This window comes from Lissotriton helveticus, chromosome 6, assembly GCF_964261635.1.
Source record: "Lissotriton helveticus chromosome 6, aLisHel1.1, whole genome shotgun sequence".
Taxonomy (NCBI): domain Eukaryota; kingdom Metazoa; phylum Chordata; class Amphibia; order Caudata; family Salamandridae; genus Lissotriton; species Lissotriton helveticus.
The window spans coordinates 1825544860-1825572654 of NC_136067.1; the positions used below are offsets into that span (position 1 = coordinate 1825544860).

General features: G+C 44.3%; 1 protein-coding gene across 1 annotated transcript in view; it reads left to right on the forward strand.

The window, feature by feature from the left end:
* SERTAD4 (SERTA domain containing 4) overlaps positions 1 to 27795 on the forward strand; it is a 64282-nt gene that overhangs the window by 16535 nt on the left and 19952 nt on the right. Inside the window, exon 3 of the mRNA XM_078649723.1 lies at positions 7211 to 7326. Within this exon, the coding sequence (XP_078505849.1) occupies positions 7211 to 7326 (116 nt within the window). The remainder of the gene's footprint in view (positions 1 to 7210; positions 7327 to 27795) is intronic.

Consider the following 27795-nt stretch of genomic DNA (forward strand, 5'->3'; position numbering starts at 1 on the left):
ATTCGTAACCAACTACATGTAATATTTCAACTTTAAACTGCAAATCCCGGCCAACTCCTGCCTGGGCGGAGCCAAGGTCTACCGAGCCCCAACATCATAAGCATAAGCCTCACTGACTTTGTCGCCCCATTAGTCATCATCTGTATCACATACATCCTCCTAGAAGACCTCAATTTCCATTTAGAAGACAAGAGCGACCCCAACTCAGCCGCATTCCTTGTTAGCCTTGAGAACCTCAGGCTAACACATGCATCTAAGATCCCACCAACTATGTGGGACACATCCTGGACTCCGTCTTCACATCCTTCAACAACATCACGATTGAAACACCCATGCCCCTCACCTGGACACGCCAATGTCAGTTTCACAATCAGCATCCATCGCCTTAGAACAGTGGTTTCCAAACTTTTTTGATCTGTGGCTCCCTTCGACTAATTGGCAGCTGGCCGTGACTCCCCGCCATTTTTTTTACCGGTGGGCGGGTGGAGGGGGCGGGGGGTGTAAGCCTGACCTTCTTGAGTACTTCCTGTTGTCTTCCGAAAGTCAAGTAGGAGTAAAGTGAGTTGGGATGTTTTAGAATCTTTAAAGATGTCAGCTAGGTTGTTATTGTTTTCACTGTAGTAACAGAAATGAAAATTACATTTCAGCAATAAAAGAAGCGATTTAGAATAGCATGCACCTCTTTAATAAAGGCTTGGTCTTCAAAGGTACATCCACAGACTTAGAAAAGGACGGCTCTTCTGGAAAGGAGTACATTGGGAGGATAAAAAGAGGCTACACAAGAGGTAATAGTGGGGAGTGAGGATACCCAGAGAGGGTCGGGATCATGATGTGCCTATAATTTTCTTAATTAACAAAGCCCTAAAAAGAACCACTGGAAAACCTAAATGAAAAACATTAAGCTATATATTTGTCCGGCTCCACTGACACTGTCCTTACACAAGGGAAGGTTTCATACCAACACCATAAGCTGGTCCATGTTTACATTTTATTACTTGCACTTTTGAGGTTTAAAATACTATTTTTAAAGTTATACTAATGGACAGGGAAACTTGTATTAGTTTTATATTTAGTGAAGGAAGTTTATATGTATGCAATGCATATATGTTATTATACATACGTATCAATTAACAGGTTAAAAAAACAAAGGCATGATCTTCTATCCACAGAGCTGTAGAAAATTTCCCTTTACCTGCCAAAGGAGTTTACTTCATATTTTACTCCCCAAAAGAAGTGGGATTGATTAATTTTTAGTTTTCACACCATGTTGAAACAGAACACTGCTCATTATACCCCATCTGATTTCATGACATCACCTCAAGCGTCTGCCCAAACTTAGCAAGTTGGAATGCGAGGTTCAAATCAGCACACTCTGCCCGATAGGTGACGGGTCTGCAGCATCTTAACGTACATTGTGCAAGTTCGTTTTTCAGAAACCTTCCATTAACATGCACATTAGATTTCTTACCGTTAACAGCGTCATAACTTCAAAATTTAGGCGCACACACGCTGAAACTACGCAGTTAGGCACCAAGTAATCCCAATCAAATGCCATGCCGATCTTCTGCCCAACCTCCATTTTTTACCTGAACTAAATTTTACACCCGTACTGTTTACACGATCTTGTCAGTATTTAAAATCTATTTCAAGTAAAAAACGGTATGGCATTTGATTCATAGTAGTATCACCAGCATTATTTTTACAATTTATTTTACACTAAAAAGTCGAGCACGACGGAGCTTGTTAAAGAAATTGTGATAATAAGGCTCATGATTCCTTTAACGTGCTCCGTGGAGAGCGCTTTTTTACTGTAAAAATAATGCTGGTGATTCTACTATTAATCAAACGCCATGCAGATCTTCTGCCCAACCTCCCAGATTACGCAGCTGGCACGTATTGTGCACTGCGGCTGCAATGAGCTTCAGTTTCCCACATTGTGTCTGCGGCGCCCCTGGCTTCTCATGACGGCGCACAGTTTGGGAACCACTGCCTTAGAAGAGCCTCCATGACGAGTCTAGCATGCCGACACTGGAGTAGATTAGCTGAGGTGAATTGGACCTCCAACCTGCACAAGAACCAACCTGAGCACACAGCCACCTAGCATTCAACATTGACAACCTCAGCAAATGGATCACCGCCTGTGCCAACACCCTTGCCCCTTGCTAACACAGCCACATAGCAAAAACAAGAATCCAGACCAGCTAGCACACAGTGGATCTCAGAATGGGCAAAACATCTAAAACAGAAGTGAAGAACAAGCCAGGGGAAGATGGAAAAAGATGTACTCAGATCTGCCCTGAGCCGGTACCACCAACAAATCTTAGAAACCAGGAGGAAGGTTGTAGCCGAACACATCAACACCAGCTCCAACAGCATCTAAGAAATGTTTGCTATAGCCATGGATTTCACCACACCCATTGTAGTCGCCAGCAACATCAACTCAACTGCTGTGTGATGACCTCTTGGAAATCTTCTGCAGCAAGATCATAACCACATACACCAACTTCGTCCCACAACCAGGCCCCTTGAACCTTGCCAGATACATCCTTGTGCTGGACGAAGTCAACAAAAGAACCTCATGGGACACTATCAGCACAGAGGAAATCACAGAAAGCATGATGGACATATACTCCAGGGCATCACCAGACTCTTGCCCCCATCTTGCTGTCAACAACGGATCAAACCCATTGTTAAGGCACTCCAATCCTGACCACCTCTGTCAACACAGCCACACTTCCGTAATCCTGGAAACATGCATCCATCAACACTCTTGAAGAAGCCCTCAGTCGGTCTAGCCAAACCCGCCAACTACTAACCAATATCTTTAATTCTGTACCCAGCCAATGTCCTGGAGAAAGTCATTAACGGCCGCCTCTCTGACCAGTTCACCAACAACCAGCTTCTTGGTGCCACACAATCAGGCTTCAGACCTAACCACAGCACTGAGATCACCCTCATCACAGCAACAGATGACATGGGGAAACCCCTTGACACAGGATAAATTGCAGCACTCAACCTTCTAGACCTCTGTTCAGTCTTCAGCACCACCTCCCATCCTATTCTGCTCAGTTAACTCCACGACACAGTGATTCAAGGATGCGTCTTCCAGTGGATCCCCAGGTTTCCCACTGGAACTACCCAAACTGTCAGCATGCCACCATACTCCTCAGAAGCACAGAAACTCATTTGCATAGTCCTGCCGGTATCCTCTCTGTCTGACCTTCTTCATCATATTCCGGACCGCTCAAGCAGACCCCATCTGGGGTCACAACATCAACATCCTTACCTACGCAGACTACATTTAACTGATACTGTCCCTCTTGGCTAAAACACCCAGCACTAGAAGAAAGTTCACTGCGTGCATGACCGAAGTACCCACCTAGAAGAAGTCCAACTGCCCAATGGACAAGACTGTAGTGGTAATTTTTGGGAAGATCATATTGCCATGAGTTTTCACCTGTTGTCGGACAGATCTCGGACCTGCTTCCAGGCCCTGCACGTAAGCTAGAAACTTCTGAATCATTATAAATAACAAACTGGATGCGTCTGTTTAAGTTAATGCAGTTGCATCGTCGTATTTTTTAACCCTGAAGATGCTCAAGAAGATCTTCAAGTGGCTACCAAACAACACCAGGAGAACGGTCACCCAAGCTCTCATTACCAGTAGATTGGACTACAGGAACACCCTATACTCAAGAATAACCAACTTTCAAAAAAGACTCCAGACCAGTCAGAACACAGCAACCAGACTAGTTCTCAATCTCCCAAACCAGGACCACATCACACCTTACTTAAGGGAACTCCACTGTCTCTTGATACACAAGCAATCACCCTTCAAACTTCTCACCCACACGTACAAAGCACTTCATACCATAGCAGGACTTGGAAAAATCATAAAAATATTGTACTAGTCCTGCTAAACCTAATTATAATGATCTTGACCCATAAACTGGTTTAAAATTATGTGATCCTGGGCAAATATTTTAATTCGCTGTGCCGCCATAAACTTCTTTATCACATATGAGAGCACCTTCAAATGCATGCGTTCAGCATGTCTGCTGTAAAAAGAACACTTTTGTTTGATTTAATAGACTGAACTTTGGCTCCATATATAATGCAAATCTAGCCACATATAGGATCGGATACACCAGACCTCCGACTTGCCTCTCAGTTCATGAACCACATTATCTTCAGGGTGGGAGCAAGAATGTTTCTCAGATCATGTTTAAACACTATCACAGTTAATAAATGTATACCTGAAGGTAGCACACTTTTTTGCAATCAACAGATCTGTCATCAAAGTGGCCACAACATTTCCCACTGACGTGGATTTAGGGATAAAACTACATTGTGTATAGTGTTTGGAAATGGAGTTTCTGCGAATCTTTATTTGCACATCACCAAGTACAGTGTTCTGATTTGTTTTGTTCCTAATTAAATCTTTGTTTGCATCACAGATCTGAATTACAAAAAAAGTTATTTCGTAATTCCTGATATATTTAGAAATATGTGTACTATTCATTTACAAGCTGTTTAAATTGTTTGTGTTAGCTAAGAAGCAATTAGTAAAAAGACAAACTGACATTTCCGATGACTTGCAAGACAATTTTTAAAAAGTACATAAGAATGACACATTTGCAAAATGTCGGCCTGATATAGTATAAAACCTGAAAGTCATTGACAAACAATATACAAACCTCACTATAATTAGTACATATTTCAGTATGTTTATTATTACAGTTTTATATGTTGACAAGCTAAAGACCTATATTATTCTTGTTAAACAGGCATTATAAAACGTGATCACACTTATGGCTGTACTAAATGCCTGGGGTGGACAAGAATGTAATGGATTTATATTTTGATATTTACAGGCAATGGCTTATGATTTCTGCACAGTCTCTAGTGTGATGGCCTGTAGGTATTTGGTAAAAGGTGTCGCCCACTTGGCTGTGTACCCTTTTCCCTTTGGTTACTTTGAGCAGCTGCTTCGTATTGTGTTCCAACTTGAAGATGCATTATGTTTTTAACAGGAGCCATTTTTGTGAGTGTCCTAATGTGCCATTATTGATTGCCATTTTGGGTTAATCAGCAGTCTAGTTTTCCATATTTCATATGTGTGTGCCTGCTGCCGGCTGTTTAAGCACTCTTCCATCCCAGCTGTGCATCTTAATTGTAGATCAGCTTGTGTTTAATCAATTAAACATGAATGGGTTAGTGGCCTTTGTTTGATCATTGATTTCCTTACATTACCATACATTTGTACTATCTGTCCAGCAAGATTTTTGCATTCCGCCTAGTGTGACACCCCATATATGTTTGGTAAGAAGTGCTGCCAACTGGTGTATGTTTTTGTTTAGGGATTACATTTGACAGCTGCTTCGTGTTGTGTCCCAATTTAAAGTTGCATTGTGCTTTTCACTGAAGTAGTTGCAAGGGCACCCTAATGTGCCAATATAGACTGCCGTCTTGTGTCAGTCAGTGGTTTAGTTGTCCACAATTTGCAATGGAAGCCTGCCATTGGTTACTTAGGTGCTCCTGCATTGCAGCCATGCACCTGAATTTCAGACAACCCTGTGTTTTCATCAGTTTAAAGGCATTGGGATAGTGATGTTTGCTTGTTAATTGATTTCTTTGCATTTCCCTTCATTTGTTCAGTCTAGTAAATAGATAATTTGCATCCTATCTCTAGTGTGATGGCCCATAGTTTTTTCTTAAACGACGCCCAAGACTTTATCATCTGATTAGGGATCACTTTAAAGACACAAAATGTGTTGGGAAGAATGCTTGCAATTTGTCTAACTACTGGTAATCAGTCTGAGTAGCAATTCAACACATCATTAGTTTGCCCACATGCCACCTGATTTTGGTCCCAGCCACATGCACATCAGTCTCGACCCTGCTCCAACAGGAACAGTCCTGCCCGAACTGCCAGGCCAAGTCCTTCTTGCACCAGAACACGAGCAACCAGAGACCAGTTTTGCCCTAATTGGGGCTCGTCAATCAGATGTAGCTTGGTTTCAAAGGCACAGCGAGCACGGGACTCATGTCTGGGCATACCCTTGCCAGTTAGGGTGGTACATCAAGCACACAAAAGTTGATGGTAAGAATGCTTTCAATTTGTCTAACCACAGGCAATTATTCGGGTTACTTTAGACATCTGCTTCAAATTGTATATCCCAATTTAAAGTTGTGCTGTGTGTTTAATTGAAGCCATTTTTGGAGTGCCCAGATGTGCCATTATTGACTTGCACCATTGGTCTAGTTGTCCAAAATTCACAATTTATAGGCATGTGGTCAACTATTTAAGCACTCTTCCATTTCAGGCGCGCCTCTGATATGCCATAGGCAAGCCCTTCCTCACCAGTCCATGCTTAGGTGCCACCATCTGCTGACCAGGCTGCTCAAACATGCCAAGAATATTAGAACAAGCATAGAACGTACTCCCCAGAGTTCTTACTGTCTTTTAAATGTTTTTTTATTTTACGTAGTTTTATATAGCGCAAACTTGACCCGAATCTGGTATCAGAGCGCTTTGCATGGCACCAGTTGCGTTACATGAGGACACATTCATTTTTTGTAAGGGACGGGGAGATTAAGTGATTAGCCCAGAATCACAGGATGTTCAGCGTTGTTGCCGAGACTCAAACTCAGTTCCCCAGATTCTAGGACGACCGCCCTAGCCGTTAGATCAATTCCTCTCCCCAACTCCTCTTTGTTTCCCACCTCAGTATTACAGGCTCCAGCCACCATTAAAACCCATAAAGAGTCAGTACCCTTAACCACTCAAAGTGTGCCTCTGATAAAACATCTTTCAAACCCTCACATCAAAGCCATTTTATGTAATGAATGTTCAGCAATTAAACATAGACACAAAATTGCTGACCTTATTGACCTTCATCAACTTGACCTGCTGTTATTTATATAAACTAAACTCACTGAGAATAGTGCTGCTTTCTTGAATCCGGCAGATCCTAATTTTAAAAGCTTTAGAAAGGACAGCTCAAACAAAATCAGAGTCAGCGTAGCAATCCACTCAAATGACACATTGAAGATCAAAACACTTTCTCAACCTATGGTCGAATCTTCCTTAAAACCCCCCACAAATTTCAGCCACCCCAAATCTTAAGCTATTAAACCAGGAGTGCATTACGAAGACCAATTACGTTGTCGTTACTTTTACCTCAGCTGATCTAATTTATTTCCACAGAACCGCATTACAGGGGCGTTTCAAACCCAATAACAACATCCAAGATTGTATACTTTAAAAGGAAGTATATAGAAGACGAGGATTTCCATCCCCAGCTCAGCAACTCCGCTCAAAAAGTAGGTGTTCTATCTTTGATTTTTCTTGCTGCCTTTTTTTGTGAATTGTCATTGTGTGATATACGAAAGATGAGCCATTCATTACAAGAAAACCTTTCAATGAGTTAGTGAAGAGGGAAGTAGTTATTTAACACATTTAAAGTGTAACTGAATCCTTTCCCAAATTGCAGGCTTTTTTTTCAAAACTAGATGATCCTAAATTGATCTAAAGTTTATGCTACATACTAAGCCTCAATGGTGGTTTTTTATTGTCTCCTCTTTTAAGTCAAGCCCCAAAAATCAGAAGATTCACACCTCTCTGTTCAGACGAAAAACAAGGCTGTGCCTAATCTGGAATTCCCAGTGGTAAAGCTGCAGTTGAGAAACTTTAAAATCCGTTGCTGGGTGGGCCACTTTTTTTATTGAAGGTTAAGCTAGCGTTTTCTTTTTTTGCCATAAGTCTGACAGCTTGTGATCATTTGATGGAGTTAATTTTGCTCAATATAGAGAAATCAATAGCAATTTAGAATATTATTTTGGAATATTAGAATGGCAACTGTTCATTTCAGGATGGCAATTGTACGAAACTTGTATACCCCAATATCTTTAATAGAGTCATATCAGGAAAATCCAGGATCTCAGAGTGATTTATTGCAAGTAAAGTAAAGGGTGAACGCTGTGGAATTTTTTGTGCTCGTATTACCAAAGCTTTACACCCATGTACTCTTATCAGAAAACACCAGTTCTACTTTTAATAGGCAAGAATTTCGGCCAAAATGTGTTATAGGGTGGAAAAAGTAGAACATGATTTTGAGCTTTGGGAATTCAGACGTGTTTTGTTATGAAGTGGTTTGCTGTTTAAGCTCAGTGAAGTCATGTAATAACTCTCATCAACCTGGCCACACTTTTTTTCATTTCAGCATTATTATTTTTTTTAATTTCAAAGGATTTTATTAGAATTTTTTTTACATACACAGTACAGAGATAGTGAAGGCAATACTGGTTCTGTTATAGCGTCGTCCGTTGCAGTTAGTATACACTAGATATGATGGGACGTTTATATGTTGAGTATGCATAATCGGCCTATGACATTTGCAGCATTTAATGTTCTTATGCGTTGCCTTCGTGAGCAGGAAAAGAAAAGTGGGAGATGAGAGAAAAGTGGGAGAAAAGGGAAGAGGAAAGGGCGGACGTGGAGATTGGTATTTAATGTCAGCTTTAGCACTGGTTGAGGCATGATGTAGCATTAATGACCACAGAAACAGTCAGTAATGTTAGTTATTGTCCCTCTCCAGACGTGACGCTTCTTGCATTCCACTAGCGTTTTTTAATAGCTCGAATGTCAGTAATGCTATTAGCAAATGAATATGCTAGAATCTTGAACTCTTCTCTTTCCTGACTCTCCTAAAGGGCAATAGTTAGAGTTGTAGCTAAGGGTCTGTACCAGTGGTTGCTGCACCAAAGGAATCTGATTGACTTCCTAGGCTTAAATTCCACCCACTGTACAAAACGTTTCTTAAAGCAGTCCCAGGCTAAGCACTAATGGTGCATAGAAACCCCATTTTAATGCCAGATAGTTCTTACTGCCTCTTTGCACAATTTTCCAGAGATAAAGGTGTCTAAAAAACAGGTAAGAATACTTCTCCATGGCTTGAAATTCGAATAAAAAAGAAAATAAGTTATCTTGGGGAATTGAGGTTCTCGAGTAAGAGGAACTTGCAATCTGATGGCCCACCCTGTCCAACAACATGGTACAGGTTCAGTAAACCAGGTATTTATCTTGCATCCATTGGGATCTATGCAGTGCTTCATCTAGCACATGATCAAAGCTCTCACATTGCTTTTAATCTTCCTCAAAGGTCACAGACCATCCAGCCAGACCATCCTGTTTCATGGTGTAAAAAGTCAACATGAGTTCCACAGAGGTTACCTTTTACTTCACTGTAATAAAATGACTCACGGGTGCTTTCTAAGTGCCACCTCCTAATCTGTTGTCCTTTGCCAAGTGTAAAAGCAGCAATGTAAATGTCTTTTTTGTAGGATGCTTATCTGTCACCCACCCAAAGGTGGTATTCTTTGTCAATGGTTCTGTTCCTCACATCTTTCCGTGGTTTTAGGCATGCAAGGCTGAAACTCAGAAGAATATTCTATTACACTGGACCATTGGTTTTTGTATAATGTTCTCTTTATCACTTACACATCGCATTTTCACTGGCTGTCAATAGGGACAACATCTAAAGTCCTTGCTGGCAGATCTTTGATAATGCTGAAAGCCTCAGACCCTTTTGGCCATGATCAGGGGGGCTGAAACGTGTTGTCCTGATACACAAACAATTTAGTTTTACCCTCTATTATATGTTTAATCTTATCAGCTTGTGACGTAAATAAAGTTTGTGGTAAACCTCTAAGTAATTTTAACTGTTTTATCCTGCACACTCCTCACAGTTATAGGCTGAACCAATGGAATTATATGTCGGGGAGGACCAAATAGTTTGGCAGTGTTGACTAAATAATGCAGCAGGAAAAGGCCAATTATATTGCCTACTGCAGAACATTTTGAAGTACTGTTTACACTGTATGGACCGAGGTTTCGCCTCATTAATATCAATTTAACATCCACATACTTTAATCAGCAACTGAAACATGACCTGCCTCTGTATGACAAAACGCTTGCCACTGCAAGGCAACTTGGGTGACAGCGTGTTTGGTAACTTTCGATTTTTTGATTTAGAATTAAAATATATTTTTATTAAAGCCTGCAAATTATGCAGATGGATTATGTGGCAAGTGCATAAACCCATAAATAGGATAACTGCAGACTTGCATAGTTCTAGTTGCCCTTGTCATAGGATGAGTATAATCGTAGTGTGCCCACATTTACACCATCACTAATAGTAAGTACTATTAGTAGTTAGTGTATTCGGATTTGAGCCTGGCTCTTTATGAGGGTGCACACAGATCCCAGGGCCTTGAGGAAAGCTACAGCGCAGGGTCCCAAAGATTTTCTCAGGAGTCTTCCACTGCAACTGTCAGTGTCGACCTTGTCCTCTGTCTGTCCCTTTCTCTTTGACAGATCCTATGTCAGAGCCATTGCTTTTTAAAGGCATACCACTGAGCATCAGGTAAATTTCCGGAGCATTATAGAAATGCCGTGCATAAACTAGATATGACCATTTACTTCAGACGAGCAGTGCATGCCATCAGTGCAAAGATGCAGTGATCTTGAATTGCTCAGCCTTTGGTGTTAGTATAGTCCTCTTACTTGCGAGGTCTTGTTTTTTTGGATAGAGTTATAAATTTAAACTAGGCCACATCAATGCCAGACTAGCTAACTGATCCCACAATGCTTAAGGTTTCAGCAGGATGTGCTCTAGAGGTAAAGTACCGACTGGCACACCTTGGCTGAAATCATCAAGTGGTAGGAAAGCCAGCAGGGCTGGACTGGGAAGCCATACTAGCCCTTGCAATTTTCTCCAAACATTCCCTGGTGCAGCACTGCCTGGCGCCGGGAGGCTGGAAATGCTTGCTTGCTGGTTTTGTTACGGGGGGGCCGATATTGCAGCTCTACTGCAAAACCGCCCCCCAGTAACAAACCCGGCCCCCACCATTGCAAAACCAGCCCATGCCTCCTGGGGAAATGCCCAATGCCTGGTCCGGCCAGTCTGGCCCTGGAAGCCAATGGCACTACCTGCGTAGGAGTCTGGCTGTGCCTAAATGAAGCATTTGTGCCACTTGCCACCACTGCACATTCGCCTTGGTAGCAGTGCCATTTTGAAATAAACATATGTAGGTGTTTATTCCAGTACATATGTAGGTGTTTATTCCAGTTAGTAATGCTGTGAACAACAGGCAGACCTGCTTTTATCCACAATGGGCAATACCCGTACCTTATTAAAGCTCAGGTGGACTAAAATGAGGAAACAATGTTTAATTTCAGCCATGGATTTTTTCTGTTCGCCTATGCTCATAATGATCAGTTACTGACCTGGTGACACACCATCAAATACAATTGACACATCTGCAATATGTATTGTGGTCAGAGCAGTGAGCGAGACACTGATTTGCCTTGCCAGTTATTCCTAAAAAAAGAATCTTATTCCCTTAACGTGCAAAGAGAGGTTAAAGACCGTGCTAGAAATATCCACTCTCTAGGCTGTGTTCCAGATTGTTGAACTAACAGAAAATACAATGCTCAGATGGTACTATACATAGGCTTTCAAAAGCACACACGGCTAAATAAACAAAGGCGGACGTAGATGTGCAAATAACAGCCATTATGAATGCAAATAAACTTTGTTGCCTTTTGGGCATTCCAAGGTGTGGTCACCTGTAAGACGTGGCCAATGCTCTCACAACGTTTCAGTGTGTGAGTATTCACATAGTTTTTATAGGTAGTTTCCACCTAAAATACTCATGTTAAGGACATGAGTAAATACTTTTACATGGCGGGAAAGGTGCTAGAACACCTCTAAAATACCTAGGGTGAAAAGTGAAAAAAGGGTTTCTCGACTGGATTTTTTTGTTTTCCGCTTGCAGCAAAGGAAAAAAAACACTGTTTGGAAATATACACCAATTACATTTCCATATGAATAAGTATTTAAACATTTGAAAACTCCTAGAAAGCTGCAGTAGTTGCAATTTCCCTGGATTACTTTTAGAATTGTTTGTGATTCCATGAAAAATTGAAATTTTCTCAAATCACAGAATACCACACTGGAGCAAATCCTGACTTTAATTGCAAATCGGGCCAACAGACTCCTTCACAAGTGCCACCCGAAGTAGGGATCTGCGTTCTTCTGGGCTTATGCAGTGCACTCATTCTTAGGATTCAGTTAAAGGTCTCACAGTGTGGAGAATTTAAACCTTCTCTTTCTGCATTTTTTTATAGCAGTTCTACAAGTAGTGGCACCACAGAGTCTGAGAAGATCAAAATCACTCATATCGTTACTCTTCATGAAACCTGAGGTACCGTGCAATCATATGGTTTGGCTGTGGATGTGAAGTGGGGGAGAAAATCCCTTTTTTGGCTGGCCCTCCAGATAGGACTTAAGCCCGGCCTAGGCTGGACCTTGTACACTCACGTCCCATAAAGTGTCCAAGAGAATGGACTGGGAGACCATATTGAAGGCTACGGACAAGTCAAGAACAACCATGACTACCTAACCCGGATCGAGATTGACCTTGATGAATTAGCGACCTCCAGGAGAGCGGATTCCGTGCTGTAGGCCACATGAAAGTCCAACTGAGTGTCATGGAGCAGGTTATTGTTTTCCAAGAAACTGGAGAGTTTTCTGTTGACCCACTTCTCCAACATTTTGACGGCATCCGGCAGCAGGGAAATAGGCCTTAAGTTGCTATGCACATTAAGGTCTGTATTAGCTTTCTTCAGTAGAGGTAGAAGCATAGCCTGCTTCCAGCTCGGTGACACTTGTACTGCCTCCAATGAAGCTTTCATCAGCTTAGTAAAGATGGGGGTTGATCATTGGTGCAGCCATTTTCAAGATATCCGGGTAGACCCAGTTTTGCAGCTGGTAAATTGGGTGGCAGAGTCTTCATGCATGAGGGGATCTAAGTTGGATAGCAGTGGTCCATGATAGGTATTTCTGTCGGCGAAGGGGATTAGAGCCTTTTGAGGAGGAAATGTGACGTAGATCATTTGGATTTTATTATAGAAAAAGTTTCTTCGCACATTATGGCTGATGGAATCAGGTAGTTTGGGAAGCACTAGGGGACACAAAGAGTTCACCACTTTAAAGATTTTGAGGGGGTTATTGGTGTCGGCGCTGATAGAATATGAAATAAACTTTACGCGCCTTGCGTACTGGACTATGCAAATTATTTAGCACTTTTTTTTAGGTTGCTTTCGCTTCTGGGTTGTACAACTTCTTCCACTTGCTTCTAAGGAGTTGATCTCCTTTGGGATACTTCTTTTAAAGGAGCGATACAATCAAGGGCTGAAGACAGGCAGTTACAATGGCCAGATCAGGGTCCACTGCCCCTGAGAGTTTGAGCGGGGTTGTCTGTTGTGCCTCCAAGAACAATGATTCCGAGACTTGCCTCTAAGGCCTGGAGACTTTCTGCACAGGGAGCTGCTGTTTCTTAGGGCAGACCTTGACAATCTTAAAAGGCACTAGTAAGTGATCTGACCATGTTAATTGAAGGATTGGATCCATCTGAAAATTCAAGGAATGCAAGAATATAAGGTCGAGTGTGTGACTGGCTTTATGAGTTACCCTATCACATGTTAAGTAATGTTGAATCCCTCTGAAGCAGAGAGGAAGTGTTTAGCCAGAGAGCAGTTAAGATCATCAATGTGAAGGTTGAAGTCACCAAGTAACAGGATTTTGAGCGGAGAATGGAAAGTTGAAATATCAAGTCTGTTAGCAGATAAGTGATTCGGACATACAGTTGGGGGGGGGTCTATAAACTAGCAAAGGAGAAGTTAAGGTTATTACAAAAGAGAAGCCCTCAGTGGTCCCCATATTTTGGGGTTTAGATATAGTACTGATGGGAGTCTCTACACTATCACCACCCACGCCATGTGTATCCATTCTGTCTATGTGCTTGTTCGGAAGCCAACCAGAATGGAAAGAGCTATCTGGGGCAGAGAAGTCTTAGAGCCAAGTTTCTGTCAGGAAAAAAAATCACATGTATTTCCTGAAAGTAGTTTGCTAATTTTGAAGGAATGTTTGGGGAGCGACCGGCAATTGACTAGGGCAACTGAGAGCAAAGTTCCTTCCGGAATATTACTGAGATAGGAAGTCTCGGTTTGGGGTGCATTAAAATCAGGCACAAGAGGCTCAGTTAAAAAGCCACAGGAGGGACAGACCATTTTGGTAGCAGATCTTAGTAGAGCTTCTAAGTCAAATTTGTTGCTGCAACAGATCGGAGAAGGGGCTTAGTCATTGCGTGTAACTCATCTTTAGAGTAAGCAAACGAAGAAGACGGTTTGCTAGACTCCCCAACGGCGTGGCTGATGCTGGACACAATCTGAACGTGGACAGGCGCAGACAGGCTTGCCTTTTGCATACCTTCGGTGAGCCAGCACTGTGCCAGAAGCATGCCCGCTGCACACGTTCACTGTGTGTCCACGGCATATCCCACTTTTTAACTGATTAAGGAGCCTGAGATTCCAACCACTAGAGCGCGACCTGTAAAAAATGGTGCATCTGTGGTGGGATCGAGTAGAAGTACAATACACGCCCCCAAAACTGCACAAGCCCAACATTTAAGAAGAATAAAAGTTTATATAAATATAAACATGTAGACAAGACTAAACTGCAGATGTAATCTGCCAAAGCGGTGAGTTACATGGTCCAATTTGAATGTTTAAGCCCATGAACCGCTAAGCAGAAGTGCCAGCCAATTCAAAGTCCAAGCAGTTGGCCTTTAATGAACACTCAGGTTTGTGCACGTACCCCACATGCTCACCCCTGCCGATAATGAAAGTGGAACCACTTGATAGGGGCATCCTTCCTACCAGTCATCAACATTCATTGCTACCAGGGTGCCTATCTAGGGATAACACAGGTACATCCCTGCACTTTCATGAACTGCTGTACATCCTGCTGAATCAACACCAACAGGTAGTGATTTAAATAAAAAAAAGTTACATGCGCCAAACGAAAAGTGCGGGTGAGTGGTGAGCTGTCTTGATGCCTTACCTCTGGTGAGACAGAAAGACACTTTAAGAAATTGGGTTATTGGTTGACGGGGGTTGGGGCAGCCCCACTCGGGCAACAGCCACAATCTATGCCAGGGTAAACCACAAAAGTTAATAAAATTCACCTGTGCTTAACCCTCTGGTAGCTTGGCACAAAGCAATTAGGCTTAACTTAGAGGCAAAGTGTAAAGTATTTATGAAGCACACTAACAGTAATAAAGTGAATACACAACACAAGAAAAATCCCACACCAATTTAGACAAGCATTAGAAATGCAATCGGGCTCGGATTTATTTGAGTTTGAGCTAATGGCATTGTAAATGCCAATGTATTGTTGCTATGTGTTATGGAGTGTGTTCATGTGGTGTGTACTGCCAGTGATCTCCTTGTGAGTGTGCGAATATTGCACCACTTGCCTGTGATGTCCTTCTTGTGAGTGTGAGAAGCTTGCACCTCTGCTGCCTGTGGTCTCCTTGTGAGTGTAAGAAGCTTGCACTGCTGCTGTCTGTGATGTCGTTCTTGTGAGTGGGAGAAGATTGCACCTCAGCTGGCTGTGGTCTCCTTGTGAGTGTATGCACTGTCATCGCTAGCCTGTAGATATGCACTGTCATCGCTAGCCTGTAGATATGCATTGGCTTCACTAGCCTGTAGATATGCACCGTCATCGCTAGCCTGTAGATATGCACTGTCATCGCTAGCCTGTAGATATGCACTGTCATCGCTAGCCTGTAGATATGCGCTGTCATTGCTATCCTGTAGATATGCGCTGTCGTCGCTAGCCTGTAGATATGCATTATCATCGCTAGCCTGTAGATATGCACTGTCATCGCTAGCCTGTAGATATGCTCTGTCATCGCTAGCCTGTAGATATGCACTGTCATCGCTAGCCTGTAGATATGCATTGGCTTCACTAGCCTGTAGATATGCACTGTCATCGCTAGCCTGTATATATGCATTGGCTTCACTAGCCTGTAGATATGCGCTGTCATTGCTATCCTGTAGATATGCGCTGTCATTGCTAGCCTGTAGATATGCATTATCATCGCTAGCCTGTAGATATGCACTGTCATCGCTAGCCTGTAGATATGCACTGTCATCGCTAGCCTGTAGATATGCTCTGTCATCGCTAGCCTGTAGATATGCACTGTCATCGCTAGCCTGTAGATATGCATTGGCTTCACTAGCCTGTAGATATGCACTGTCATCGCTGTCATCGCTAGCCTGTAGATATGCATTGGCTTCACTAGCCTGTAGATATGCACCTTCATCGCTAGCCTGTAGATATGCACTGTCATCGCTAGCCTGTAGATATGCACTGTCATTGCAAGCCTGTAGATATGCATTGGCTTCACTAGCCTGTAGATATGCACTGTCATCGCTAGCCTGTAGATATGCATTGGCTTCACTAGCCTGTAGATATGCGCTGTCATTGCTATCCTGTAGATATGCGCTGTCATCGCTAGCCTGTAGATATGCATCATCGCTAGCCTGTAGATATGCACTGTCATCGCTAGCCTGTGGATATGCACTGTCATCGCTAGCCTGTAGATATGCGCTGTCATCGCTAGCCTGTAGATATGCTCTGTCATCGCTAGCCTGTAGATATGCATTGGCTTCACAAGCCTGTAGATATGCACTGTCATCGCTAGCCTGTAGATATGCTCTGTCATCGCTAGCCTGTAGATATGCACTGTCATCGCAAGCCTGTAGATATGCATTGGCTTCACTAGCCTGTAGATATGCACTGTCATCGCTAGCCTGTAGATATGCATTGGCTTCACTAGCCTGTAGATATGCGCTGTCATTGCTATCCTTTAGATATGCGCTGTCATCGCTAGCCTGTAGATATGCATTATCATCGCTAGCCTGTAGATATGCACTGTCATCGCTAGCCTGTAGATATGCACTGTCATCGCTAGCCTGTAGATATGCTCTGTCATCGCTAGCCTGTAGATATGCACTGTCATCGCTAGCCTGTAGATATGCATTGGCTTCACTAGCCTGTAGATATGCACTGTCATCGCTAGCCTGTAGATATGCATTGGCTTCACTAGCCTGTAGATATGCGCTGTCATTGCTATCCTGTAGATATGCGCTGTCATCGCTAGCCTGTAGATATGCATTATCATCGCTAGCCTGTAGATATGCACTGTCATCGCTAGCCTGTAGATATGCACTGTCATCGCTAGCCTGTAGATATGCTCTGTCATCGCTATCCTGTAGATATGCACTGTCATCGCTAGCCTGTAGATATGCATTGGCTTCACTAGCCTGTAGATATGCGCTGTCATTGCTATCCTGTAGATATGCGCTGTCATCGCTAGCCTGTAGATATGCATTATCATCGCTAGCCTGTAGATATGCACTGTCATCGCTAGCCTGTAGATATGCACTGTCATCGCTAGCCTGTAGATATGCATTGGCTTCACTAGCCTGTAGATATGCACTGTCATCGCTGTCATCGCTAGCCTGTAGATATGCATTGGCTTCACTAGCCTGTAGATATGCACCGTCATCGCTAGCCTGTAGATATGTACTGTCATCGCTAGCCTGTAGATATGCAGTCATCGCAAGCCTGTAGATATGCATTGGCTTCACTAGCCTGTAGATATGCACTGTCATCGCTAGCCTGTAGATATGCATTGGCTTCACAAGCCTGTAGATATGCACTGTCACCGCTAGCCTGTAGATATGCTCTGTCATCGCTAGCCTGTAGATATGCACTGTCATCGCTAGCCTGTAGATATGCTCTGTCATCGCTAGCCTGTAGATATGCACTGTCATCGCTAGCCTGTAGATATGCATTGCCTTCACTAGCCTGTAGATATGCACTGTCATCGCTAGCCTGTAGATATGCTCTGTCATCGCTAGCCTGTAGATATGCGCTGTCATTGCTATCCTGTAGATATGCGCTGTCGTCGCTAGCCTGTGCACGCGTAAATTACTTACAGCCTATCACGTCAACGCTACTAAATACACAGCACAGCGAAGACGAATCACTAGGCAGATGCCATAAAAAACTAAGGAATGTGCCAGCCGGACCCCTTTCTGCATTTTTTTTTTTGAACACATAAGAGCTCGGAAGCTCCGCCTCCACTTCGTGGTGGCTTAGGCCCGAGCCCTAACAAGCAGAGGCGAAGCCTATAGGGCTGGCGTTTGTTGCCAGACTTTTAGCTCTGTGAGTGCTTGTTTTGTTTTGTTGTGGATTTTGCAAAACTCCATTGTCATGGAAATGGCCAGGCACCCATTCATATACAAAAATTGGCTAATATATAAAAATAATTGTTCTCAGAAAGCACGTAGTGCGTTTATTACTGGCAGTGAACGGAACTACTTCATGGATGTGCAAGGGCAGTTACTGGGAAGTTAGCAATGGCTTTAGTGGGTCAATTTCTGCAAAGTCATATGTAGTGGGCGGGAAGAAACGTGAATGACACAATAACGGGGTAATGCATGAAGAGGGCTCTTTAAAAACTCCTGTTAGTAAGTGTATTAAACATAAAATGTTTGTTCAAATCAGTAGGTCTTGGGTAATGGCAGTCCTAAAAAGTTAGTTACTGGCTATACAATTTCTAGAATATTTTGTGTGTGTTATCGAGGTGGGAGGCTGATGCGTTGATGGTGATTGTTTCCTGCTATGAATTTGTGTGTGTTTTTTCTTTGCAGATTGTCCTAATTGCTTCCGCTTCTCCTCTGCCCTCCAAACAAGCGTGCTCAGCCAAGTAATGCCGACCCCTGAGATTGCTGGGAACGGCTCTTTCTGAGCACTGCGCCTAATGGGCCGGTAGCAGAGTGGGACAGGATGGAAGTTTTTCCTGTTTAGCAGGAACACGTTCCTCTGGACAGAGACCGACTAAGCCATTCAGAATCGGGGCACATTTTCGGAAAAACAGGGAGGGGTTTTGCAGACTAGCCCTTGACAGTGCTGATTCTGAAACTATTATCTCCCTTAAGACTGACTCTGACCCAGCCCTAATACCATTTCAAGTGCTCTGACGCATATTGTGCTCTCGAAATCGCCTAATATGCGGTCGACTGTTCCCCACACTTATAAATTCCCTGTAGTAGGCCGAATGACATGCGGCTGACGAGGCTCCGGTCCTACTCGGGCAATCACAGGTACAGCATCTGCAGAACTAACACATTGCCCTAGGCCAGGCCTCCGCCGCGCCGGCCCTCCGTGGTTGGCTGGTCGAGCACATTCCGCAGGGGCATAGATAAGCATCCCCGCGCCAGACATCGAGTCCAGAAATCTCCGAGCCTTAGGCACACGCTCTGCCCGGCTGCCCCCTCCACTTCACACGGCAGTGAATCACACAGCGAGAGATAAGAACTCAGAAGGAGTCAACGCTCGTGATGTGTGAAAAGTTCAAGCAGGACACCTCTCTTAACCATCTGGATTGCATTACACGGGCACTCTGACAGCTCCTAATTAAGATTAATCACTCTGCCGTGCTCGTTCTCGCACAGAATATGCCACATCGGGCACGCGTAAATTACTTACAGCCTATCACGTCAACGCTACTAAATACACAGCACAGCGAAGACTAATCACTAGTCAGATGCCATAAAAAACTAAGGAATGTGCCAGCCGGACCCCTTTCTGCATTTTTTTTTTAACACATAAGAGCTCGGAAGCTCCGCCTCCACTTCATGGTGGCTTAGGCCCGAGCCCTAAAAAATAAAGTCATTTCTGTAAATAAAATTAGATCAAATCAACAAATCCAATCAGTAGAACGGAGATATTGAATTTCTAAGTTTTAGGTAAGAATATCGCCTAAAAGCATAAAGCGCCACTGGCAGTCAACTGGTTTTGGTAGTCCGGGGGAAAGTCACAAGTTTAGGCAGTCCACAATAGAGTTCAGGCCAGATATAGGGACCAGGTTAGTCCTGCTAAAAAAGATACTTTCTCAAAGTCCGGTGCAAAAAGGTCAGTTTGTGGTGCAGGAGGCTGTGAGTAGCAGGGCCAGTGTCGTGGATGGTCATCCCTGTAGCACGAATCCCCTTAGTCTGAAGAGCAGGCATGGCATTGAGTATGGTCTTTGCTTTAGCAGGAAAATCCGCTGAGGTGCTGCAAACCGTCCTAGCTGGAGATTCGCATTGGCAGTCACCCCAGGCTGTAGCGTGAAGTGCAGATCTCACATTGGCAGTCTTGGCTCGAATAGGCCGTGTGTGGTTACAAAGAGCCCAAAACTTCAGGATGTCTCCTTTTAAGAGAGAAGTATACTCTGGTGGCAGTCCAGGGTCCAGACCTTAGTAAGCACCTCTGGGTATCAGGGACTCACTGTAGCAGAGGACGACTGGGATCAGGCAGGTCTAAGCTGATCCTGCTGCAGTTGGTCAGCTGGGCAATTGCAGGGAGGCCTCTGTCTCTTGTTGTGTCCCTGTAGCTCAGAGCCGGAGGTCAGCCACCTGACCCTTGGAGCTACTCAGGTTAGTCTGGGATAAAGGAAGCAGGTCCAGTCTTCCTTCTCAGAGAGCAGGGCAGTTCTCAAGCAGTAGAGCTGTCCTCTGGGGAACAAGGGAGCAGCGCAGCCTTCTGTTAGCTCAAGGACAGTCCTCTGGGGAGCAAGGAAGGTCTCAAGCAGCAGGGAAGTCCTCTGGGGGACAAGGCTGTACTTCTTCTGTAGTCTACAGGTCATGGGGTGTGCAAATGAGTGGCACAGGAGGTCCAATATTTAAACATGTGCCAGCCTTTTTGTGCAGGGGAACACCCTGTCATACCTCCACTTCTGGTAAGTTCTTTCCTTACCCTGTCAAGGCTCCAAGGAGTCCAGGGTGACAAAATACTGGTGTCAGGTCCTTTGAGAGTCCTGGAGACAAGCCTTTTGAAGTCTAAGTGGGGCAGGGCACAGCTCCACCCTCAGCCATTTGGACCTAAACCGCTTTTGTATCACTCTCTAGCAGGAATATACAAGCCCCAGAGCCCTTCATAGTCATGTGCCCCAGCATCCTACCAGTAGGCACAAATGGTTAGGACTAGAAAATGCCAACTTACTATAAGTGACATTTTCAGAATTTTGACCTAAAATTCCAACTTTATCATTAGAGACGATTTTAAATTACAATTCATTTTTAGTCCCTATCAGCTCCCAATCTAAAATAAGGACTTATTAAATGTACCAAGGTAGCCCAGTGTTAGTCAATATGAGAGAACCAGTAATGAAAAGGACTGTAGGAGTTTTTCACTACCAAGACAGGCAAAACTTAAACCCCCATGTCCTACTTTTTAAACACAATACACTTATGGCCTACTTTAGGGGTGACTTGTATGCATTACAAGGAAGTTTTGGCCAGGCAAAAGGTTTACTTTCCCAAGTCAAGAATGGCAGTTTAAAACTGCACTACAGACTGCAGTGGCAGGCCTGAGACATGTTTTAAAAGGCTACGTGTGTGGGTGGCGCAATGAGTGCTTCTGTCCTGTAGCATTTAGCGTACAGGCCCTGGGTATAGGGAACACCACTTTATCAGGAATTACAATTCAGTAAAATGTGTCAAGTCAATGTCACCATGTTTAAAGAACAGAGCACAATCAATCACTGAAGCACAGGTTAGCTTTGGTAAAGAATCATAATGCCAACAAACTCAAATTCATCCACAGAAGGCAAAGTATCTGGGGGGTGTCCCTGCAGAAAGGGTCAGGTCAAACATTTCTCATCTGTGTGCCAAGACGAGACTCTTAAGCCCTTTACTAATGGGAAGCCAGGAGGCTACACCCTGGCCCACAAGTGCTTCTATATTGAGAAAGCAAAAGACACACAATTGATGGGCGGAAAGAGATCTGGGTTAAATCCATCATTCTTTTGCTCACCATGCCACCCCAGTGTAGACCTGGCCATATGCAAATCAGCCTTGACCCTGTGCCTCATGGGAACAGTCCAGCCAGAACTGCCAAGCCAGGTCCTCCCTGGACCGGAACCAATCCTAGGACTGGTTTCGGGCTTTCAACCCTCATCAGCCAGGATAGCTTGATTCCAGTGGCACAGTGAGCCCGGGACCCACGTCTGGGCATACGCGGCGCACTTAGGGCGAGAAAGCAAAAGACACACAATCGATGGACTTAGGCCCAGATCTCTGTACTGGGGTGAATGTATGACATTGTTCTGCATTCTGTCCATCAATTGTTGTTTTTGCATTTGTCACCCCGAGTGTGACAGGTATGGTCAGACGTGAGTCCCGTGCTCTCCATGCCACTGGAATCAAGCTATCACGGCTGAAGAGGGCTGAAAGCCCGAAACCGGTCCTAGGATGCTTGTTTCCAGTCCAGGGAAGACCTGGCTTGGCAGTTCGGGCTGGACTGTTCCCATGGGTCACAGGGTTAAGACTGATTTGCATATGGCTGAGTTCAAACTGGAATGGCATGGTGAGCATAACAACAATGGATTTAGGCCCATGACCTTTGGACTGGGGTGAATGTATGACATTGTTCTGCATTCTGTCGATCAATTGTTGTTTTTGCATTTGTCACCCCGAGTGGGACGGGTATGCTCAGACGTGAGTCCCGTGCTCTCCATGCCATTGGAATCAAGCTATCCTGGCTGAAGAGGGCTGAAAGTCCGAAACCGGTCCTAGGATGCTTGCTTATTTATTTATTTTTTTATTTTTTTTATTTTTTTAAGTTTTATTGTTTTATTGCAAGGAAATACAGCAGTACATAGTTACCAAAATAACACAATGTCCTCATAAAGTACATAACACTTTATAACATAAATATACTGCAATCAGCATATTAAATTAAATCCATTCGGCAATTGGTGCCCAAATTTTCTCCCCCAAGACTCTCTTTTTAACCCCCTTTAACTTATATATAGCGGATTCAATATTATACATAAGCAATAATTTTTCACGTCACATAAAGAATGAAGGCGGGTCCGAACTAATCCATTCCTTAGTAATGCAAGATCTAACTGCAGCCATACATAAAAATCAAAAGTAAGTAATTGGTCTTGACCTAATAACAGTATGATCAATACCCAACAACAACAATTCCGCAGTCATCTTAATCTCACTCTTAAGAATAATAGAAAGAAAATTTTCGACATGTTGAAACAACGTAGAAAGTTTAGGGCAAAAAAAAAACATATGCAATTCATCAGCTGCGAATAGCCCACAGCGACTGCAGTTCGTACCTGTCGTCGTACTCCACTTAGCAACTTTACTTGGGGTATAATAAAGATTATGAATACACATAAAATGTTGGGATTTCATCATCCCTGTTATTAAACAATCTGAAGCCATTTTAATCGATAACAAAATATCGACATCAGATATACCTAGGCTGTTAGCCCATTTCCGCTGACATTGTCCTAAATCATTCCCATATTCCTGAATTAAGCTTGAATAAATAGCACCTATAGGGGTTAAACTAGGATGGTTGTTTCCAGTCCAGGGAGGACCTGGCTTAGCGGTTCAGGCTGGTCTGTTCCCATGGGGCACAGGGTCAAGACTGATTTGCATATGACTGAGTTCAAACTGGAATGGCATGGTGAGCATAACAACGATGGATTTAGGCCCAGATCTCTGTACTGGGGTGAATGTATGACCTTGTTCTGCATTCTGTCCATCAATTGTTGTTTTTGCATTTGTCACACCGAGTGGGACGGGTATGCTCAGACGTGAGTCCAGTGCTCTCCATGCCACTGTAATTAAGCTATGCTGGCTGAAGAGGGCTGAAAGCCCGAAACCGGTCCTAGGATGCTTGTTTCCAGTCCAGGGAGGACCTGGCTTGGCAGTTCGGGCTGGACTGTTCCCATGGGGCACAGGGTCAAGACTGATTTGCATATGGTTGAGTTCAAACTGGAATGGTATGGTGAGCAAAAAAACGATGAATTTAGGCCCAGATCTCTGTACTGAGGTGAATGCATGACATTGTTCTGCATTCTGTCCATCAATTGTTGTTTTTGCATCTATATTGAGAAAACACCTTGGTGCAGCTTATCAATTATGTTGACAAAAGAGATTATTCTAGTTTTGGAATGCGGGCCGTCGGAGATTAGCGATGTGATCAGACGTTATTTTTTAATGTTTGTCACTTCCAGGGACAGAAAAAAAAGAAATAATAAACCCCATGGTGTAAGGGTCATTGGTTTTTCATATTTCAAAAATAAACTGCCGCTTTGGGAGTCTGTTTCTGAAAAATGAAAAACGGTGTATAATTTGATCGGCATCCTCTTTGATGGAGCCATCCGTCAAACTTTTACAACATTGAGAGGAACCACAGTCAAAACTTGTTAAGAGTTGTCCACAGGCAGGCAGAGGTCTTTCTGGATGGCGGGGGCAGTATCATCGACTATCTTTTTTTTAAATGTTTACTTTTATTTGATCGTAAATGGCACAGTCATCTTGCCACATGCATGTACATTGTTACAGATATTAGTGTCAATTGCATTACTTTATTCCAATTCTCGGGTCACTATTGGCAATTAAAAGATATCCCCGCTATAGGTGTTCCAGCCTCCCCATTTTCGTATCCGTTTTTAAGGACACACCCCTGTGTACGTATACTGTCTTTTCCGCCACCATGGCCATGTCCATATCCCTGCTCCACTCTGTGAGTGTGGGGGCGGTGGCCACACCCCAGCGTTTAGCAGTATTCCTCTTGGCCAACATCATACCCTGGGTCGCCCAGGCCTGCAATGTCGAGTTGAGGTCCGTCGCTTCCCAGATATTGAATAAGCAGCAATTGGTCTCTGCAGGGACTAGATTCCCACTCACCCTCGTGATAATAGACATGACTGATTTCCAATTTGACATTATTACAGGACAGGCCCACAGCATGTGAAAGAATGTACCAACCACTCCACATTGCCGCAGGCAGGGCTGTGTGTCAACTTTCCCAATCTTATAAAGAGTAGTTCTAGTGTAGTAGATTCTATGGAAGATCTTGAGCTGCACGGGGCATAATTTGGATGCAATCGCTACTTCTCTAGGTGACGCTAGTGCCTCCTGCCAATCAGTATCATCTAACTCTCCCAGGTCCACCTGCCACTTGTCTCTGAGCTTCTGCACGGGGCCTGGCATGTTGTTAATAATCTTCCGATAGGTCATAGAGATTGCTTTCTTATCCATGTGATCCATCAGTAGCCTGTCCTCTAGCGGAGAGGCCTCATGTAGAGTGGTGTTAGAGGAATTACCATCTCTAGGGCGTTTCTGATCTGGCGGCAACTGAATTTCTCCGTTGGTGCCATCTCATACTGGTCCTGGAGCTGTGTAAATGGGATCACCTTCCCCCGCACCCAAAGATCACCAACTTTGCTTTTACCCAATCTTCCCAGCCTGTCTGTGACCCAGAGGGTGTTGCGTGTGTGATCTTGTCGTGCCACCCTAGCTTTTTTTGCGCAATGTTCCATACCTGGAGTGTGTGGTTCGTGGGGCCCATTAGGGTCCGGGTCTCGTTATAGAGCACCCGGTATAGCCCCTTCTCTCCCAACTCTAATCGGTCGACGATGTAAGCTGGGCCGTGTGTGGGACATGCATCCAGTGGTTAGTCACTACCAATTGGGAGGCCCAATAATATTTTTGTATGTTCGGGAGTGCGATGCCCCATCATACCGGGTGCGATACAGTTTTGTCATAGGTATGAGAGCTGGTTTATTATTCCAAAGGAGTTTAGTGACTTCTGTGGCACAGAAATAGGACTGGGGGATGTATTTTGAAGGGCATAGAGGAACCTTGGGAGCGCCATCATTTTGAAAAGTGCCGCCTTCCCCAGAAGCAACTGTGGCATCGACTGTCAGTGCTTGGTATCTCTTTGCAGCCGTTTCATGGGGGCTTGGAGATTCAGAGTCATAAATACCTCTGGGTCATGGGTGACATGATTTCCTAGATATTTGAAAGTGTCCTCGACAATTGTTACGTCGCAGCCAGCCGGGAATGCTGGTGGGGGACCTTTCAGGACATAGAGCACTGATTTTGTCCAATTAATCGTGTACCCTGAGTATCATCCATATGAACCACAGATGTCTGACTTGCAAGACAGGGAGTTCCTGGGAGAGGCCATATATAGGAGGACATTGTCCACATATAAGGATATTCGATTCTCACATCCCTCAGTCCATGGAAACCCACGGATTGCACCCAGGCCGCCAGAGGCTCCAGTACGAGGGTGAAGAGAAACGGTGACAGCGGGCAGCCCTCTCTTGTGCCTCGGTGCAGTGGGAACTCTCTGGATCTATGCCCATTGGCAACTACATGGGCCAGTGCCAGTGGAGTAGTGTATAGCAACCGTACCCAGGAACAACATTTTGGTCCAAACCCCAATTTCATGAGAACAGCGGAGAGAAAGGGCCACTCGACCGTGTCAAAGGCCATTTGTGCGTCTAAGTACAGCACAATGGCTTCTTCTTGGATGGTATGCTTTAGGCCCAACACGTTTTGGAGACGTCTCAAATTTAAGGCTGTATTCCTCCCAGGCATAAATCCATATTGATCCGATGTATTAAGGTTGCTAGGTGTGGCGTGAGTCTATTGACCAGGGACTTGGCCAATATTGTGGCCTCAGTGTTAATCAGCGATATGGGCCTGTAGGAGGCACACTCCTGCCCGGGTTTGCCGGGTTTGTGGATGGCCACTATTGTTGCCGTTCTTTGATCTCGGGGAAGTTTCCCCTGTCCAAGCTGGCCTCATACATAGCTACGAGATACGGTGTGAGTGTCGTTGTATTACAATTTGTACCACTCTATGGTAATACCGTTTGGGCCCAATGCCTTTCCTGACTGAAGTTTACGGATCGCTTTTGCAATTTCTTCTGTGGAGAGCTCTGCCTCTAATAATTGAGACTCCGTCTCCGTGATCTTTGGAAGTTTGATATCACGGAGGAACTCCTCCGCATCCTCTTGTGTTATTTTGAGCGTGGAAGTGTAAACCAGTTCGTAGTGGTGTGCTAGGAGGTCTACTATGCCTTGGGGATTCTGTGTGGTTTCACCTGTGGGGAGCTGAAGTTCTGCGATCCACCTATCTGCCTTTTCCCGCTTGTCAAACCAGGCCAAATGCCTGCCGGCCTTCTCACCGATTTCATATTTAGTGTGTTGGGTAGTAGAGAGTCGCGACTTCGCTTCTTCCCGTAGATGGTCTTTATACTCCTGCTTTTTAAGGTGTAATAAATGAGTGTTCGCATCAGAGGGATCCTGGCCCTGGGCCCTCTTTAGGTCATCTCTAGGACACGACAGCGCCGCAAAACGGCCCTGGTCGTCTGTGTTTGTGTTCTTGGTGACAATCGGGTATTGTTTTTTTAGAAGGATTCCTACCCCCCGTGAACCAGATATAAACTCTGAGTGTATCGCTAGTTTGAAACCCCATCTGTCAATAAGTCAGAACTTCCCCAAGAAACCCTCTTACCCTCCCCCTCCCTACCTCCCTGCAAGACGGTTTTAGAACTACTGGCCACCACAACTTTGCAGAGTGCCTATTTCCTATTACCTAGAACCTTCGTAGGGGGAGAGAGAGCTTCTGGGCTATCCCCTCAGGGCCTTCTCATAGACAGAATTACCCACTCAGCTTTATTTAGGTGAGCATAATGAGATGCCGGAAACCCCTTGTCCATACAAAGTCTTGCGGGGGACTACTAGTGACCGACCCTGGGTAAGTCACTGCCTTAGCGGGTCATTGTAGGAGCCTACAGCCCCCTCCCCACACATGTCAGGATCGCAGCGTCTTGATTCTTCACTCAGTGCTTTATCCGGACTATGGAACGGGTCCCAGTGCATTAATACGTCACTTAGAGGGTGCTGAGTACGTCTATTCAGTTCTCTTTGGGCCGGATCTCTGATTCCGGCAAGCCACCCATTGGGTCCAGGGATTGTGATCTTGTTGTGTCACGAATAGCGTTG